This window comes from Penicillium solitum (assembly GCF_028829755.1).
Source record: "Penicillium solitum strain IBT 25940 chromosome Unknown utg000001l_segment0_segment0, whole genome shotgun sequence".
Lineage (NCBI taxonomy): Eukaryota > Fungi > Ascomycota > Eurotiomycetes > Eurotiales > Aspergillaceae > Penicillium > Penicillium solitum.
The window spans coordinates 5239326-5257297 of NW_027072121.1; the positions used below are offsets into that span (position 1 = coordinate 5239326).

The 17972-nt window shown below is 49.5% G+C and overlaps 7 protein-coding genes across 7 annotated transcripts; 4 read left to right on the forward strand and 3 right to left on the reverse strand.

Annotated features, from left to right (window-relative positions):
• Positions 1-174: 174 nt before the first annotated feature.
• N7455_001979 (putative ribosome associated DnaJ chaperone Zuotin) lies at positions 175-1800 on the reverse strand. The gene is made up of 3 exons (XM_040951283.2): positions 1579-1800; positions 1381-1521; positions 175-1330 (listed from the first exon to the last, which is right to left on the reverse strand). Exons 1-3 carry the CDS (start codon positions 1729-1731, stop codon positions 287-289), a joined length of 1338 nt encoding a protein of 445 aa, XP_040818275.2. The 5' UTR covers positions 1732-1800; the 3' UTR covers positions 175-286.
• Positions 1801-2123: 323 nt separating this feature from the next.
• On the forward strand, positions 2124-2616 carry N7455_001980 (LYR motif-containing protein; the record flags this gene model as incomplete). The annotated part of the gene is made up of 3 exons (XM_040950972.2): positions 2124-2199; positions 2264-2440; positions 2522-2616. 3 exons carry the CDS (start codon positions 2124-2126, stop codon positions 2614-2616), a joined length of 348 nt encoding a protein of 115 aa, XP_040818265.1.
• Positions 2617-2954: 338 nt separating this feature from the next.
• slt11 (Pre-mRNA-splicing factor ECM2) lies at positions 2955-4172 on the reverse strand (the record flags this gene model as incomplete). The annotated part of the gene is made up of 2 exons (XM_040951965.2): positions 2955-3968; positions 4035-4172. 2 exons carry the CDS (start codon positions 4170-4172, stop codon positions 2955-2957), a joined length of 1152 nt encoding a protein of 383 aa, XP_040818328.1.
• A 516-nt stretch (positions 4173-4688) lies between these two features.
• Positions 4689-5939, forward strand: erg6 (sterol 24-C-methyltransferase; the record flags this gene model as incomplete). The annotated part of the gene is made up of 3 exons (XM_040951631.2): positions 4689-4892; positions 4952-4986; positions 5045-5939. 3 exons carry the CDS (start codon positions 4689-4691, stop codon positions 5937-5939), a joined length of 1134 nt encoding a protein of 377 aa, XP_040817623.2.
• Positions 5940-6430: 491 nt separating this feature from the next.
• N7455_001983 (ankyrin repeat domain-containing protein) lies at positions 6431-8476 on the reverse strand (the record flags this gene model as incomplete). Its single annotated transcript, XM_040951601.2, has 1 exon — positions 6431-8476. The coding sequence occupies one exon, from the start codon at positions 8474-8476 to the stop codon at positions 6431-6433; it is 2046 nt and encodes a 681-aa protein (XP_040818237.2).
• A 2546-nt stretch (positions 8477-11022) lies between these two features.
• N7455_001984 (putative acid phosphatase) lies at positions 11023-12374 on the forward strand (the record flags this gene model as incomplete). Its single annotated transcript, XM_040951068.2, has 3 exons — positions 11023-11214; positions 11271-12284; positions 12339-12374. 3 exons carry the CDS (start codon positions 11023-11025, stop codon positions 12372-12374), a joined length of 1242 nt encoding a protein of 413 aa, XP_040818305.2.
• Positions 12375-15543: 3169 nt separating this feature from the next.
• Positions 15544-17151, forward strand: N7455_001985 (uncharacterized protein; the record flags this gene model as incomplete). Its single annotated transcript, XM_040951414.2, has 1 exon — positions 15544-17151. One exon carries the CDS (start codon positions 15544-15546, stop codon positions 17149-17151), a length of 1608 nt encoding a protein of 535 aa, XP_040817954.2.
• Between the last annotated feature and the right edge of the window lie 821 nt (positions 17152-17972).

The window sequence follows — 17972 nt, forward strand, 5'->3', positions numbered from 1 at the left end:
ACGACCAATCACGTGCCTGAAAGTAGTCGGATATGCAGCTGGCTGAATGCAGTAACTTTGGAATTGGAACACAGTCCGTAGTCTCAAAGCCAACGGTTCTGCTAGGTGGAGAGTGCGGGATCGAGGAGGACCGTGTGGAGCAAGACAATAATTACGAATGATAGATGCTACACTGCGTTGAGAAAAGAGCACCATGTATTTTTCTACTCTATGTGGCGTGAATAGTCATGATCAGGAAAGCCTAGGTATATAGGCTACCCCTCATCTATCTGGTAGACAAGAATATTTAAACGAAGACCTTGGCCTCGCCGGCCTTCAGCTTACCAGCATCAACAAGGCGCTTAGCCTCACCAGACCAAGCAGTCTTGACGGCAGCGCCATCAGTGCCGGCGATGGTGAGCTTCTCAGCCAGAACGGCGAGCTCATCAACATCAATCTTGCCCATGATGAGGTCGACATCAGTGAGAACACCGTCGATATCAGCGGCAGTGGGCTCACCGGCGGCGAAGTAGTTGACATCCTTGACGGAACCCTTGAGGATACGCTTGTTCTTCTTGGAAGCGTTCTTAGCAGCCTCCTTGGCCTTCTTGTTCTTCTCACGGTCAGCCTTGGCGGCCTCCTCAGCGTCCTTCTTGCGCTGCTCCTCGGCGGCCTTGGCATTCTCCTTCTCCTCCTTGAGACGGCGGATCTCCTCCTCCTTGGCGAGGCGCTTAGCGTCCTTGCCGGCACGAGCCTGCTGGCGGAACTTCTTAATACGCTCATCGGAAGCGAGACACTCGTCAACGAGCTCACGCAGACGGACGGTGTCCTCAGTCTTGCGCTTGCGGCGGGCGTTGGCATTCTTCTTCTCGACATGACGCTTCTGGTCACGGCTCTCTCCATCATCAGGCACATCCTCATCGAGGTACTCGAAAGTTCTCCAGCTGTCAACGTTGTACCAGAAGTTGTAGAAAGTCTCGACGTGCTCCTGAGTGCTGTCCTCGTCTCCGAGTGTGGGCACAGGCTGCTTGTTGGAGAAGCGACCCTCGGCAACGAAAACAGGGCCCCAGGCCTTGTAGAACTTGCTACCAGTGACCTTCTTGGTGGGGGCCTCAACGTCGGCGTTCTCATCGACGGAATCGAACTGGCGACGACGAGTGGGGTCGAGGAGCAGATCGGTGGCCTTCTGGATACACTTGAAGAAGCTGTCGTTCTCGTCGGTGTTACCTTGGGCGGCCTTCTTGTCAGGGTGGTGACGCAGGACCTTCTTGCGGTGAGCCCGCTTGATCTGCTCGGGGGTTGCGCGCCAGCGGTACTTTTTCAAACCCAAAACGGCGTAGTGATCCTGGCCCTGCTAGGAGTTAGAAATTAACCAACCAAGATAAATATGACATTACTGACCTTCCAGTCCTTGGCCTCACGGGCAAGCATCATGGGGTCCTCATCTTCAGAGATATCATCATCCTCCTCAGTCTCAGTCTTCTTGACGTTGTTCTGGGCCTGGAGGCGCTCATCCTCGGAGAAAGTACGGTTGTGACGGGACTAAAAGGTGATTAATTTCGACCCAAACAGAAAATTAAGTGAATTTGGAGAACTTACTCGGCGAGCGTGAGCCAGGAAGTGCGGGCCAACGGGCTCCACGTTGCGCTTGGTGGCACCGGACAGAGCACCGACAATCTTGAAATCCTTCTCGCCAGCCCAGCCCTGAGGCAAGGTAGGGAGGGAAATGTCAACAACTTGAGCAGCAGCCATTGTATAACGGTATTGGTGATGGTACCAAGTTGTGTGTGGAGAGCGTTGGGTCCCGCGATGGAATTTTTTGCATACCTTTTTTTCTGCCCCCAATATCCGCCCCTCCAGCCAATCATGGGTCATATGTTCTGGAGTATCGAGATTGGCGATGGCGCCAGGCCTACTTCTTCTGTTGACTTGTACATTCAAATTTTCTGGTCTGGTCGATCTGCATTCTTGTTCAGGCAATTGTAACTCCCACATCACATCTGCAGTACTACATATAACTCCACCCTATCTCCTTGTCCGTGCCGATCATCCGCAGCGACAATTTGCAACCTGTGCCTCTCGACCTGTTCCTACATACACCCACGTCTATACTTCTCTGTGACAGTCACATTTCGCTTTTCACAATGGCTACCTCTACTGCTGCTGCTGCTAAGAGTGCTTATCGGCAACTCCTCCGGTCCACCCGGGTTGTCTTCCACAGTTCGTTTGACAAACACACCCGCCACAGAGGCATCTGTTTCATTCATACTGACGTCCGTTATAGACGATCTCCCAGTCCTCCTGGCTGCGCGCCAAGAAGCGCGCCAGAACTTTGAAAAGAACCGTCGCCCGGCCGTCGATACCGGAATGCAAATCAACCATGCGATCGAGGTTGCGAACATCTTGCGCCACAACATCGTCCAAGGTTCGAGGGAGCAGGGAGATGAAGCTGCTAAGTGGGGTATGTATTTGATTAATCTTCATGACTTGGTACTCATAGTGCTCGTATAAACTGTTTACTAACGATCGATTGGTTCTACAGAACTCAATATCCACGACCAGATCGAACGCGGTGATAACGACTCTATCAAAGTTGGCGATCAGGATGTGAAGATTCACAAGGCTTGCTCGTCATGATGGGATATTCTTTTGCCCTACTACGATGCTCAGTTCAGTTGAATCTGGGCGCACTCTCCGAGTCCACTCAAAGTCCAAAACGACGCTGACAACGACGTCGAAGCCAGTCTGTGAACCGATGTGAAACTGTCGGCACATGGCAGTAAAATAAGCTACGACAGTGACCGGACATGTATTATAAGATACCCGACTCTTTTATTAATTGGCGTCTTCGGGGTATTTTCGATTGAAGTACATAGATCTGCATAGAATAACCCAATCCTTGATAACGCCCGCTCCGAACCCTAAGTTACATGCAACCTCGATTTGATTCAATGGTATCTCCGTACAGATTTTGTTCAATCGCCATTCATGCTGGCGTACTGGACCTCACCCGATCCGGGCGGTGGTGCAACAACATGAGGCTGAGCTTTCTCCTGACCAGCACCCTCACCTGCAGAGGTTACGGCTCGTCGGTCCGCTTGCTTGCCTTTGCCAACGGATCCCACAGTCTGGCGACCCTCACGAGCATTTTGCATTCTCTCTTCACGGTCCAGGTTATCCAATGGCTTCGGCTTTCCCCAACGAACACGAAGAGGGCAACCCTGAATGATGGCCTTGCCTTGGCAGTGGTTTGCGGCGGTTTCGGCGTCCGCGCGGTTAACGTAGTTGATGAAAGCACAGTGGGAGCGGTGGGAGCAGATAAGCGACCGAAGCTGGCCGAATTCGCTGAAAAATGTGCGGAGTGCATGTTCGGGGAGATCATCTTCCACGCCTGTGATGAACAAGGAAGTGACGTTGGGATCCGCAGGGGGAAGAATATCCGCAGCCGAGGGCGGCAACTGAGTGGTACTGGGGAATGGGCGACCACCACGACCACCGCCTCGTCCTCCACGGCCTGGAAGGCGGTTTCCGACACGGCTTTCACTAGTGCGAACCGGACCAGGCCCATTCCCATAGCGGCTGTTTGTTCGTGGTTGATCCGTCGCCGTGCCTTCCTCTACTTTCTCTTCCTCGGCAGATGCTTCGATTCGCCGGGGCTTGCGGTAATATGGTTCGCTGTTTGCAAGGCGTCGCAACAGTTCCCGGGCTTTGTCGTCTGTCTTCTCGTATTCTTCGATGGCACCGCGTCCCTCTTCGATTTCCTTCTCGTTGTTCTGTGCATAATACTCGCGATTGATGGAGCTTTCCGGTCCTGGGGCGACCATTTTGAGAGCAGCATCACGGACGGCAAGGGGAAGACCGAAAGACAAATCTAGCATGCAGCATTGACAGCAGTTCTTCAGGCGCGCGCATGTGAGGCAGATGATGGATCGCTTTTGGCGGGAGGTCCGATCGGCCTTCCATCGGAATATAGTGAAAGGGCGCGTACACTACGTAGTTAGTTAGTTAGCATGTGGTTATGAAGTAGCCTCGAGGGAGCCAAAATAAAGACTTACAATCTTGCATTCTGCGCCATGATCCTCCTTGATCATCTGCACGTAGGGATTTTCGGGAAGGCAGTTCTCACAGACAGAGGGGAAGTCTGTCGACTCCCAACCGGATCGGTTCAAGTCATGCTTAATTTGAGGAGGCATCTCGGATAGTATGGGGTTAGTTGATCCGAGAAGTGAGAGCTTCCAAGATTCGATTATCAAGATCGATGGAAGTGGCGTGTGGCATAATGTGGCTAGTGAGTCACGTGCTTTGATCCCTCAGGTCACCTTTTTTCCCACCGGGTGGCCCAGTGTCCGACTCAGCCACAGCACGGAAGGTGGTGTCCCGCGAGAAAAAAAGAGTGTGGCCACTCCCCAAACTGGCCTCCCCAGGAGGACAAAGCTCGGTCTAGTCGTTCGGAGGAAACCCCTGATTGGCTCTCCACTTTGGATTGCCAAAAAGTTGCTTGGGATTCGACTCTTATTTATTTCCCCTTTCTCCTACTTCTCCAAGTCGCTATCCATTCCCTTCAATTGTACTCTCTTGCTTCGCTTCTCTTGTGATATTTCCAGTCTTGGTTCACCTCGTCTTTCTTTCTTGGAAAATCTTGGAAATTGACACTTGTTTTCACTCTTACAATCTACCCCTTTTTAATATTTGCGACTCGCTTCTTCACCATGGCTCCCTCTGCATTGGAACGTGAGGATAAGGCGCGTGATGCCGCCTTCAACAAGGCTCTGCACGGCAAGTCTGCTAAGGCCCAGGGTGGTCTCGCTGCCATGCGAGGAAAGGACTCCGCCGCCCAGAAGGCTGCCGTCGACGAGTACTTCAAGCACTGGGACAACCAAAATGCCGTTGATGAGACACCCGAGATCCGTGAGGTATGGCACTGCGCATCCAACACAATTGACTCTTGTCACTAACAATTCCTGCGTGATAGGCCCGCAAGGCTGAATATGCTACCTTGACTCGACAGTATGTTCGGAAACAAACCCCATTGATCGACGCTCCTTATACTGATAATTCTTTACAGCTACTACAACTTGGCCACCGACTTCTACGAGTACGGATGGGGTTCTTCCTTCCACTTCTGCCGCTTCGCCTACGGTGAGCCTTTCCACCAGGCCATTGCCCGCCACGAGCACTACCTTGCCCTCCAGGCTGGTATCACCGAGGATATGAAGGTTCTGGATGTTGGCTGTGGTGTCGGTGGTCCCGCCCGCGAGATGGTCAAGTTCACCGGTGCTCACGTCACCGGTCTGAACAACAACGACTACCAGATCGACCGCGCTACCCACTACGCGCACAAGCAGGGTCTCTCAGACAAGATGGCCTTTGTCAAGGGCGACTTTATGCAGATGAACTTCCCCGACAACAGCTTCGATGCCGTGTACGCCATTGAAGCCACCGTCCACGCCCCCGAGCTGGTTGGTGTTTACAGCGAGATTTTCCGTGTCCTGAAGCCCGGTGGTACCTTCGCTGTGTACGAGTGGCTTATGACCGACGAGTACAACAACGATGATGCTGAGCACCGTCGTATTCGTCTCGGTATCGAGCAGGGTGACGGTATCTCCAACATGGTCCGTATCTCCGAGGGTCTCGAAGCTATGAAGAACGCTGGATTTGACCTTAAGCACCACGAGGATCTCGCTGCTCGCCCCGACCCTATTCCCTGGTACTACCCGCTGGCGGGCTCCTTCAAGCACATGGGCTCGCCCTGGGACTTCTTCACTATTGCTCGCATGACCTGGTGGGGCCGTGGCCTTGCCCACCGATTCGTCGGTGCCGGCGAGTCCATCGGTCTCTTCCCCAAGGGTTCCCAGAAAACCGCCGACAGCCTGGCCTTGGCTGCTGACTGTCTGGTCGAAGGTGCTCAGAAGAACCTCTTCACCCCCATGTACCTCATGGTCGGCAAGAAGCCTGAGTAAATCTTGAGCAACAACGGTGTTTGCGGTCTTTCTGTGTAAAAAATATTACCCCTGGCGTGCACGTTCTCCCCTGGTGCTCATATTATTCCATTTCATGTTCTTTACGTTACCCTCCGCATGTCACCAGGGGGCTTTTCTTGGCTCAAACCTGACCCAGTGTCGGCAGAGAACGAGCCCCGTGCCGCTTTCTCCTAATTCATGGTTTCATTAATTTTTTTTTCTTTCTCTTGTTCCTTTTACCTGTCAAGATAACAATGTAATAGTCATTGAGCCAAGAATAACGAGCAAAGGATTGGTATTGTTTTATGTTGTTTTGTCCCTATGTAGTCGCAGCGCACCACCTACTGTTAGAACTAGATATGTGTATATTATGTCTTTGGTTGATTTGTTCGGGCCACTATCGAATCGGCTGCCGGGTAGTGGCAGAGCTATCTTACGGACTATTATGATCCGCAAGGGAAACCATTAGAAACAATACATCCTCTGTCATATTATAGGTATCCCGAGACTGGAGGAACAAATTTCCGTGGGAGTTCATCCGTGTAAACATTAGTATCATATAACGCCCTGGCACCATATGCACATAGCAGCTCTACCATAGCTGCACTACTTGTATAGGAACTATAGAAAACCCACCACAAAATTGAGTTTGATGAATAGCATGAGGTTCCCCCAACAGTGAGATTCGGATTTGCTCCCCGACGAAGCAGTAGTTCCGCCACTTCAACGTTGCCTTGCCAGATAGCCATATGGAGAGGTGTCTGGCCCATCACAGACTCATTTACATCTAGGCCCCTGGCAATCATTTTTTCGATGAATGAACAGTTCATTGATCTGGTCGCATGAAACATTGACGTCTCCTTCTTCCAATGCGAAGCAAGAGGATCTGCCCCATGATCAAGCAAAAGCTCAGCCATTCCATATTGTTTCAGCTTCATAGCCTTCGCCAGAGGCGACAGTGGTTTCCCTGAGTGGTGGGTTTTTGAACCATCGAAATTGCGCGCATAGTCATTAGGATTGGCACCGCAGTCAAGAAGCGTCTTGATAGTATCGTAGTGGCAGTGCGATATAGCCCAGAACAAGATTGACTGATTTCGCGATGCTAGTTTCGGATCTGCGCCCTTCTCAAGAAGTAACTGCACAAGATCATCCCTACTAAACGGCCGAAGCGTGCTGTGTCCCCGAACAGCAAGCCAGAGAGGAGTGATTCCAAACTCTGGATCGGCATAGTTGGGGTTAGCACCACTCTCCAGCAGTAATGACACAATCTCGTTGCTGGGAAAGCGGCTAGGGCGTCTCGGGTAGTTTATATTCGACACGGGAACCCCAAAGTCGGCAACAGCGAGGCAAAGCGGTGTTTGAACAATCCTAGATCGAGTCCCGCGTGCTTCAGTATCGGCACCTTCATCCAGGAGCATCTTCATAACTCGCTTGAGCCGGAGTAGAGTTGCAAGATAGAGCGGTGTCTGATTCTGCGAGTTCCCCGCATTGATTCCGGCGCCTAGCTCCAACAGCTTCTTTACTTCTTCGGGTGCTCGAGCTTCTATTACTGCAAGACAGAGCGGCGTGTTGCCCCCGCGAAATCTTGTATCAACATGGACACCCAATCGAATCATCTCTTCAACCAAGGGTGAACAACCAGTAGCCGCTCCTAGGTAAAGAAGCATAGGGCCATACTTCTCCATGGTGTGTGGATCCTCCAGTGCCATGGTCAGTTTGGGAAGATCGGAAGCTAAAGATCTAGCAGGTTTGCCGCCACAGTTACAGAAACCAGTTCTCTCAAGAATACCGCTGCGACTCAGCAAAAACAGGGCACACTCTATATGACCGTTTGCTACTGTGGCAGGCACAATAAGCGCTATTTTGTGCATGTATTGTTTGCAAGTGAGATTCTCATACTCTCCTGTAGCAAGAGTGTAATCCACGCATGGGATATGGCCACCTTCAGCAGCCAGACGGAGGGTGGCTTTACGTGCTGGCTCGTTATTCATCAAATTTGCGAAAGTGGTTTCCCACATAATCTCTGGACGGAGACCTCTTCGCACAAGGTCTTTCATCATATCCAAATGGCCATTTCTTGCGGCCTGGCCAAGAAGCTGCGCATCACAGCGATGGTGGGCACATTCCCCATGAATATCAGCGCCAGATTGAAGTAGTGTATTGGTCATAGAGATATGACCCCCCTGAACTGCCCAGCAAAGTGGAGAATGGAAGATTTGACAGTCTCGTGTTGGAAACCTCAAATCTCTCATTATATTTGACGAGTCTACTGCCAGAGACCTTTGAACGACAGTGTCATAGCCATGGAAGGCGCCGAATGCCAATGATGTTTGGCCACAATGTTGTGCATTGAACTTGTACAAGCGGGTTTCCAACTGTTCATATAGCCATTTGTTTGTTTGTGAAAGCGAATTTAAGTCTTTTTGGGTTGCGATAGAAGCGTCATTGTTGCTCGATTCCGTTGCGGCGAATTGGGAGAACAGGGAGTCGATTATAAGCAGCACGATCTCAACAGGTAGATCTAGGAGCGAAATCATATTGTAAAGTGGATAGATGTATATGATCTAGTATGAGAATTCTTGTGTGTCAGACACACAAGAACTCCAAGGTGTTAACCGACTGAACACTTTCGGGGGAGTTGAACTGGCTGGGGCTGCAGCTCGGGCACCCATGGCCCTAGGTAGCCGATCCTTACCTAATGTGATATCACATCCTGGGGCCCTAGAGTATTGAATATCTTGGTATAAATTGGGGGCTGTGTAGAAACTTGTGAAAATGAAGGGTAACATGATCAGATGCTAAAGGAGGGGGGCGGGGGTTAGTCGGGGTAGTCGGATGGCACTTTGTGGAAGGCACCTGGCGGGCTACATGACTTACCGGAACTTATGGGCAAAGACTGCATCTGAGGCAGTTTTACCCACACAGTCCAGGATCAGGGATATCTTTACTATTCCGATCCTTCCCTCGAGTTGTCACCCAGTTTTCCCATTCCACAGACCCGGTGATAGGATCGAAAAGGAAAGGCCCGACCCGCCCCCAACTTTGATCGCCAAGCCACAAAACCCATGATCTAGCCCTACCAGGTCTACGGTGTATGCTTTTTTTTTTTTTTTTCAACGGTTCTTTATCCTATAACGGCCTATGAGAACGTCATGGGTTATATCGGGTGCAATTTCGCGCAATCCAAGCACATGCGCGCATTTCACTGTTTTCTGTTGTCCTATCACGTAGAGGGAACTCGATAATAATTTAGTAAAGCCTAACCCACAATTATTTTCCATTTCACTTTGCCCCCACGAATTCAACTAGGCCACTATCCAGCACGCTCGGGATGCTTTATACTAGCCGAAGCAAAAGGTAGGAACCGGAATATGGCCAAGACACTTATGCCGGACGAGATAGAGAATACAACAGAGGAACCAACACAAGGACTCAATCTAGTCGATCAGCCCTCTCCGTATTAATTCGCCTCTCCATTGTCTACCATAAGATGTATACTAAGTCTGCCCTAGCCCTCGTGCTCCTCCCGCTGCTGCTAGCCGCCCTCTCTGTCAGCAATATCTATAAGACTATAACCGTCGTAGCGTCGACTGCAGCTTTGCCACGGACCTCAATTTAGGCGACTCTGGCAATAGCTTTACCGGCAGCTAATAAACCTTGTAGTGTCTACGAAATAACCGCGTCCGGCCCGATTGATTCTTCGCAAATAGACCGATAAAACCGACACTTCCGCAGTGTAGTATGGTCATGCCCATTGGCCCCTCACGCTATATGTCTACCTACTCTCATGTACTGTATTTGTATTGTGGACAGCATCTTTGAAAATGCATATTTCAACCTCCAAATAACGGTCGCATTATATAGTTCATCAACGTTGTACCTGCTTCTTTGCACCCTATCTTCATGCGACTCTGCATACATGTATGAATGTTATTCTGTCATTGAGGTTATCTGTTGACAAATTTTTGTCTTGCCCCAACCTTGGAATGCTGGTACAAGGCTAATTGAGTTGGCAGTCAACAAAAGAGAAAAGAAACCCTACATTTGCTTCTTCGGCACATCACCTCCCTTCTTTGGTGGCTGCTGTCCAGTCACATTCCCTCTTCCACCTCTAAAGACCCATCGTCATTCACCACTTTTAATAATTCATCAATCCACCTTTATATCCTTCGTTTATCTAAACTTGCACTAATAACAGGGCGGTGGATGCAGGAGTCGCGTGATTCGGGAAGGAGCCTGGGTTTGTTTTCCTTCCTCCTTTGTTCGATTGTACCTAAATGGCAATTAACAAGTTACGTAGTAGAAGGAAGACAGGAAGGGCTGCAGTTGCCATTCATGAACTAGAAAAGGTCTAGTTTTAGCTAGGCTTGAGACAAAGAGGCATAACAAACTTTAATCCAACCTTAAAATCTATATACTCGGAGTACTCCGTCCATCTGTACATGTGTATGTAGATATTCGACCGAAATACTTGATGGATCTATGTAGTTGTTCTAAATGATACCAGATAGAAGTGGATGGTGGAGATTAAGGGTTAAGTTTCCAAACGAGAAGCCAAGAAAAGGTAAGCATATGTCCATCTCGGCACTTGAAGCTTTTATACGAAATAATATATAAATTAATCTACAACTACAAACACATTGGTAAAAGCAGCCCAGAGTATGGTCAGCCGAGTGTTGTACCTGACCCCAGTGGGCCCCGTGGTCAGCCAGTTAGGGCACGGACAATAACAACGTGCAACGCAAGGACCACCTGCGGGAAGGTACTTGGTCCACTATCTGCTATTCACCCAATTAAACCACCTGGTGACTTTGATTCAATTCAGGTCATTTCGGTTCAAGCCTGGACTCTGCGGGATAAACGCCCTGGAGGCTTGAAACCCGTGAAAATGCAGCCAGTTAGCCCTGCATCGATCACAACGTGGTATCGGCTAGAAGTGCCGTGTAACATAGCGCATTCTTCCAGCCGATGAGGGGAATGTCAAGCCTCCAAGGCTGGCTCGAGTATAAGATCGCGTGTCGCCCGACCAATCTACCCCTCTGTTACCTTTCTCGTCGCAGCTGCTACTACCGCGATCCCAGACATGTTCACCAAACAAACTCTTCTCGCGTTCGTCGGGGCCCTGGCCCTGGCCGCGGCCAAGACGACCACTGAGAAGACCCCAACTCAGGCTGAGATCGATGCAGCCCGTGATACGGCCCTTCCTTACTCCCCTGTGTCAAATGTCAAGGGGTTGGCTTTCGATCGTTTCGTGAACATCTGGCTAGAGAACACGGTGTGTTTCCCCCTTGCATGAATAATAATAATGGCCACGTGCTCACTCCTTTGCAGGACTATGAAACCGCTGCTTTAGATGAGAACTTGTCTAAGCTGGCTAAGGAGGGTATCCTCCTGACCAACTACTTTGCAGTCACTCACCCCTCGGAGCCCAACTACTGTGCTTCTGCCGGGGGTGACACTTTCGGCATGGACAGTGATGACTTCCTGCAGATCCCCGCCAATGTCTCAACTATTGCCGATCTGTTTGACACCAAGCACATCGCTTGGGGTGAGTACCAAGAGGACATGCCCTATGCCGGCTACCAGGGCATGCGGTACCCCCTCAGCGGCCCGAACCAGTATGTGCGCAAGCACAACCCGCTAGTTCTGTATGATTCGGTTACCGACGACGCCGTGCGCCCGCGCCAAATCAAGAATTTCACCACTTTCTACGAGGACCTGGAACACCACAGCCTTCCCCAACACATGTTCATCACACCGAACATGACCAACGATGCCCACGACACCGACATCACTGTGGCCGGCGACTGGGTCGCTCGCTTCCTGCCTCCCCTGCTGAAGAACGAGCACTTCAACAAGGATAGCCTAGTGCTGCTCACCTTTGATGAGGGTGATACCTATTCCCACCCCAACCGGGTCTTCAGCTTCCTGGTTGGAGGTGCTATCCCAAAGCACCTGAGGGGCACCACCGACGACACTTTCTACACCCACTACTCAATCATCGCTTCCCTGTCCGCTAACTGGGGTCTGCCCTCCCTTGGCCGCTGGGATTGTGGCGCCAACCTGCTGAATATAGTCGCTGAGAAGACCGGCTATGTCAACTGGGAAGTTGATACCAGCAATGCCTACATCAACCAGACTTACCCTGGCCCTCTGTCTACCGATAACTATTCCTCCAAGTGGCCCATTCCTGCCACCAAGGGCAAGTGCTCTGCTGGCCATGGTATCGCTGAGGTTGTGAAGAAGACCTACCACGGTCTTCACCCTACCTACGACTACACCAGTCCTGTGCCGTACGAAGCGGCCAGTGGAAACAACGCCGGGATCAAGTACCACCGTACTCTGGTATGGCCCCTTTCTCCTTCTTCCCTTTGATGATTTGGTGCTAATGATTTATAGAAGAACGGTAAGACCGAGTCTGGTATCACCGGGTAAACCAGCAACCTATATATGTAAATACGATGCACCACGGCAGGTGTGCTTCAATGTTGTCTATAAAAAGTTAATTGAATGATACGTTGTTCTACCACGTTCGAAGGGGTTCTCCGATTTTACTGCAACTATTGCGGATATTCTGGATGATTTGACTCGGTCCACGCAGACTACATATACTAATGAGTATTGGGGGTCCCCAGTTTACTTATACCCCACCAAATATATATCCCCGCAATCAAACTATATATTGCTCCACAACAATGCTCAGACTTTTGGAAAATGAAATTTGAGATAGATAAATCGCCAATAGAACGAGTACGTTTGTGTAGAAGAAACGTTCTATATGAGCTCCGTTTTTCCTTTCTCCCTTTCTGATATCATTTTGGTTGCGAATCCTTCAAGCATCTACAGTTCGGACACATCAGACACTCTACGGATGATGTTATGCTGAGGATGCCTTCGTTTTATTCTTGTTTTTCTTCAGCTTTGAGGGAGATATTCGCAAACTGAAATTCACGTAGAGCTGCCAGGACATTTGATTAGCTATGCTAAAACGCAACTTTGCCTCTCCGATAATTGGAATAGTGTGCATACATATCTAGTTTACCTGAGATTTGGTACATTGAAATATTCCCCGCCCTATTGCTTAGAATTGAATGCTGGCCGCATCCAATTTCTGTTCACTCACAGCTCCGCTTGTAAACATTACCGACATAGCTCGAAATACTCTGATTTATAGGTGTGGCTTCTAGACGTCAACGGAGATCGATATTCCCCAACCCAATCAGCGAGAGTGGGATTGATTTCCACCCTCGGAACCTTGCCACACAGATCACAAAGAGGTTTTGCGGAGAGTTCAGCCATGCCGCATGGCAACCTATTTTCCAAGGTTCCCACAAGGAACACAAGGAATACAAGAAACTCGAGGGGACGCCAAGACCCTAGAAGCGCCACATACTGGAGGCGGATGGAGGCTGTATGACGCTTTGAGAGTTTTGCTTTGACTTTCGATGGCTTTGCCGTGATCTACAAGCCGTATCCCGCGAAGTATCGGCTCCCGTTCATCTCATACGATAAGTCGGGAACCCTCTTAAGCGACAGCCACAAACGGATGCCCGAGCGGGGCCAAGTACATACTCATATCGAACAGGGCATCACTGCGGACATGCATGTTCTTATTTGGGAAGGCATCGAAGATTGTCGTGATGGCCATGCGCACAACTCAATCAATTATTTCATTGGTTTAGGAAAAATAATATTCCAAGGTTTGTAGGTCTGCGCTACCACGTCTATCAGTCTAGTTTTGGTTTTTTCTTTCTTTTTTTCCTTGCAAGCAGAGTAAGCCAAATACTAAATCGGAGGTGAGTTGTCCGAAAATGCCCGCTCGAGTCTAGGAAATTGCCTTTCCAGTGTTTAACCCGGGATCTTGTGTGGGCCCGTGTGAATATTTTTTTCCCCTCAATAATCCTTTTTTTTTTTTTTTTTTCCAATATGTGTATTCGATACTCCCGCCAAGATATATATGGCTAAGCTATGTGTCAAATGCTTCGCCTACATAAACTTTCTTGGTATTTTCTTGGTATTTTCTTGGAATTCTGGAGACAAAATTCTTGGAAGGCTTGGTTGATGAGCCAAGTTGTGGTAAGCAAATATCCCCACCTTGGAAGAGTGCTTACCTGTGAAAATCTGTGAAAATCTTCGGGATCAACTCTCTTGGAAAGGATAATCCTTTCCTAATGCGGATATACCTTAGTAAATGGATCCACTTGTACTCCGTACTTTTAGGTACTTTGTATGGAGTACGAGGTACGAGGTACTCTCGATCTTTTGGATTTCTTTTTAACATTAAAAACGCATGTGTCAGTATCCGAACAATTCCCGAATGGTTACTTCGGGAAGGGCTTCTTCGGCCATATTCCGAAAAAATTATATACTAGATGACTATATAAGAAACCCTCAAATATCAAGAAGATATGGAGGTTGACCTTACGGGTTAGACCTGACGCAAGCCGTTGGTCCATATCCCACAGATCTCATTCATGGATATTGCTATGCCTCGTGATCCCGATGATCATTGCTCAAGACGGCATCCCACACAAAACCCCCGAGGAAATTAATGTACTTTGTATGGCTGAACCGTCGCCGTAACCGGCCGGGCCATCGGGCATGGCGAAGTTCGGAAGGAAAAGGGCAACTTTCACGAGAACTTTCCTATGCTTGAACACCAATCGGCATCGAGGCTTGATCAAAAAGAATAAAAAAGAAGGGGGGGAAAAGGGAAAAGAATAAAAGAATAAAAAATAAATAAAATAAAAATAAATAAAAACCAACGGAGTACCAATCGTAGACGAACCTTGGACCGACCATACAGAATCTTCGACCCCTGACCCCACCCCCAATTTCCAATTCCCCATGGGTTGCAGGGTGGTTACTTACTCCGTACTCCGTACAAAACATGAAGAGAGGGCCGGATAAGATTCCTTTTCCGGCTATACGTCGCCCGCACCCGCAACCTCCAGACGCCTCCAGACGCCCCCAGGAATTAATGTGATCCACCCCCCACAAAAGCCACGAGAGAGAGAAAAAAAACAAACAAAAGGATTTGAATACGTAGCGAATATACGCGACTTTGAAGTACATGCAACGTTGTTTGAACTAGCGCCGTTTGATATATTACGAAACCCCAAAACGGTAAACCTAAGCCGTTTGGTACACTTGGCAAACCTGCAAGACGAATGTTGGGCCCTGCCATCCCTGTTGGCAGACTGAGCGTTCTTCATATGAATTTTGCAGGGTATATTCCCTGGAGTATATATACCCTGGTTTAGTAGTGTTGAATAGATCGTGAGTCTTCCTCTGCTTTCTCTCCACCTCAATAGTAGTCTCTACAACAACAACTTTCTCGTCGCATCCCCGCAACCCCACTAATATGGTTTTTGACCCTCCTTGACCCTCCGTGGTCCCCACGGCGGGTCGCGAGACCTGCCTATCCAATGTGGTAGCGCCGCCGATGTCACTCCTAAACCTTTCTCCGCTTGGCATTAAGCCAATCGACAATGAGGAATGCATATAAGGGACGGGAATATCCCCCCCAGTGTCTGAGGTTTCTTTTCTTTTCCCCATGTCCTTTTGATCTTTTCCTCTCTTCATCTAATAGAGGACGTTCATCATGTGGACCACAACCTCCGGCTTACGGGGCAAGAAGCTCCATCTTGCCATCACTTTTACATCCGTCGTTGGATTCTCACTTTTCGGTTATGATCAGGGTTTGATGTCCGGTATCATCTCTGGTGACCAATTCACTAAGGAATTCCCTCCTCTCTATGGTGACTCCGAGCACGTCGCCGTCCTGCGTGGTGCGGTCACTTCCTGTTACGAGCTTGGTTGTTTCTTCGGTGCCATCTTCACAATGATGTACGGTCAACGTATTGGCCGCACTCCTCTACTCGTGGCTGGTGGTCTTCTCATGATCCTCGGTACTGTTATCTCTACTGCTGCGTCCGGCCCTCACTGGGGACTGGGCCAGTTCGTGATTGGACGTGTCATTTCCGGCCTTGGAAACGGCATGGACACCGCTACTATCCCCGTCTGGCAGTCTGAGTGTTCACGCGCTCACAACCGTGGTTTCCTCGTTTGCTTCGAGGGTGCTATCATCGCCGTCGGTACCTTCATCGCCTACTGGCTTGACTTTGGTCTCTCTTATGTCGACTCTTCCGTTCAATGGCGGTTCCCCGTCGCCTTCCAGATCCTGTTCGCTATGCTGGTTACTGCCGGTGCTCTCATGCTCCCCGAATCACCTCGTTGGTTCGTTATGCAGGGCCATGACCAGGAAGCCCTTCAGGTTCTCGCCCAGCTCAACGATAGTTCTGTCGATGCAGACGATGTGCTTGCCGATTTCAACCTTATGAAGGCCGATCTTAAGGCTATGGAGAGTATTGAGGCTGGTAGTAGCTGGGGTATCCTCTTTACTGGTGGTAAGACTCAGAACTTCCAGCGTATGATGATCGGTTGTTCTGGTCAGTTCTTCCAGCAATTCACTGGTTGTAACGCCGCTATCTACTACTCGACCCTACTGTTCCAGCAGAACTTGCATATGGATGGTAAGCTTCCCTTGGTTCTGGGAGGTGTCTTTGCCACGGTTTACGCCCTTGCCACTATTCCCTCCTTCTTTATGATTGAGAGGGTCGGTCGCCGTAACCTCTTCTTGATTGGTTTCCTCGGCCAGGGTCTCAGTTTCATTATCACTATGGGCTGTCTCATCGATTCCAACGCGCAGAATGCTAAGGGTGCTATCGTCGGAATCTTCCTATTCATCTGCTTCTTCGCATTTACTACGCTACCTCTGCCCTGGATCTACCCCCCGGAGATCAACCCCCTCCGCACCCGTACCAAGGCCGCCTCCGCCTCTACCTGTGTGAACTGGATCACCAACTTCGCCGTCGTTATGTTCACTCCTGTGTTCTCCAACCAGTCTGACTGGGGTATCTACCTCTTCTTCGCGCTTGTCAACTTCATCGCTATCCCCTTCGCCTGGTTCTTCTACTGTGAAACCGCCGGTCGTGATCTCGAGGAGGTTGACATCATCTTCGCCAAGGCCCACGTTGAAGGCAAGTGGCCCTACCAGATCGCTCAGCAGATGCCCAAGCTCTCCATTGCCGAGATTACCCAGATGCAGAATGATCTGGGTCTCGACAGCTCCGAGCTCCAGGTTAACTCCGAAGCCGAGAAGGCCGAGACTGCCATGAGCAGCAGCAGTGAGACCAAGCAAGAGCTGTAAATGCTCCAACCATTGGTTGACCTCGGTTGATGTCGGCCGAGTGACGGTTCGCGGTGCGAATCGAATTAATCCTTTGTTTCGGATCTCATATTATCATGTGACCATAGAATCTCTATACCCCCCTGTCTAACAGGAAAGCGGGCAGACTAGTATGTAGATAGTCTGCATTGCGATCTCTTTTTTATTTTCTCTATACTCCACTTGATCTAAATACATACTTTTTACCCCTATCAATCTTCCTATCTAAACATTCTTGTAATGGGTCTCAATGCATGATGCATCTCCACAGATGTTCTCTCTTGTTCCAGTCTGCAGCCCTACGATCAGACCAGGGCACAGTAATATCTTAGTGGGATAGAAGTACAGAATGCTTGGTAATATCATCTACATGGATGTGTAATTCGTTCGTATACTGAGATTTCGGCGCTTAGACAAATTAACGAAGGCATCCCCTTTGGATTCAACCTTCATTATATACGGTGCACACCGTGTTTGTCTTTGTTGTAACTCATAATTGCCAATAACCTTGGAAGTCCACTACAGATCGAATGTCGATTGGAGGAAAATCTTGGTAGGAGTATCCATATCCGTATCTCGAACTGAGACAAATCTACATGTGCTTCGGCATAAATTCCAGATCCGATGTTGTACTCGGTATGGAGTACCCCGTACGGAGTAGATAAAATGGGATTGGGAACCCGAACCCGGGCAGCCGAGGCATCCTGACGACACCCTCAGACACATGCCAAAAAGAAAAGCCATACTGGCCATAACTTCTTAGTTTGATCGTAAAGGAATTAAATATTAATTTAGTAACAATC

What these genes read in the sequence shown, in the direction of transcription:
- N7455_001979 (XM_040951283.2), bottom strand. Translation starts at nt 1,731, where the DNA reads ATGGCTGCTGCTCAAGTTGTTGACATTTCCCTCCCTACCTTGCCTCAG. An exon ending in TCCTGGCTCACGCTCGCCGA is followed by an intron (nt 1,522 to 1,578) that starts GTAAGTTCTCCA and finishes ATCACCTTTTAG; the next exon opens with TCCCGTCACAACCGTACTTT. An exon ending in GTGAGGCCAAGGACTGGAAG is followed by an intron (nt 1,331 to 1,380) that starts GTCAGTAATGTC and finishes AACTCCTAGCAG; the next exon opens with GGCCAGGATCACTACGCCGT.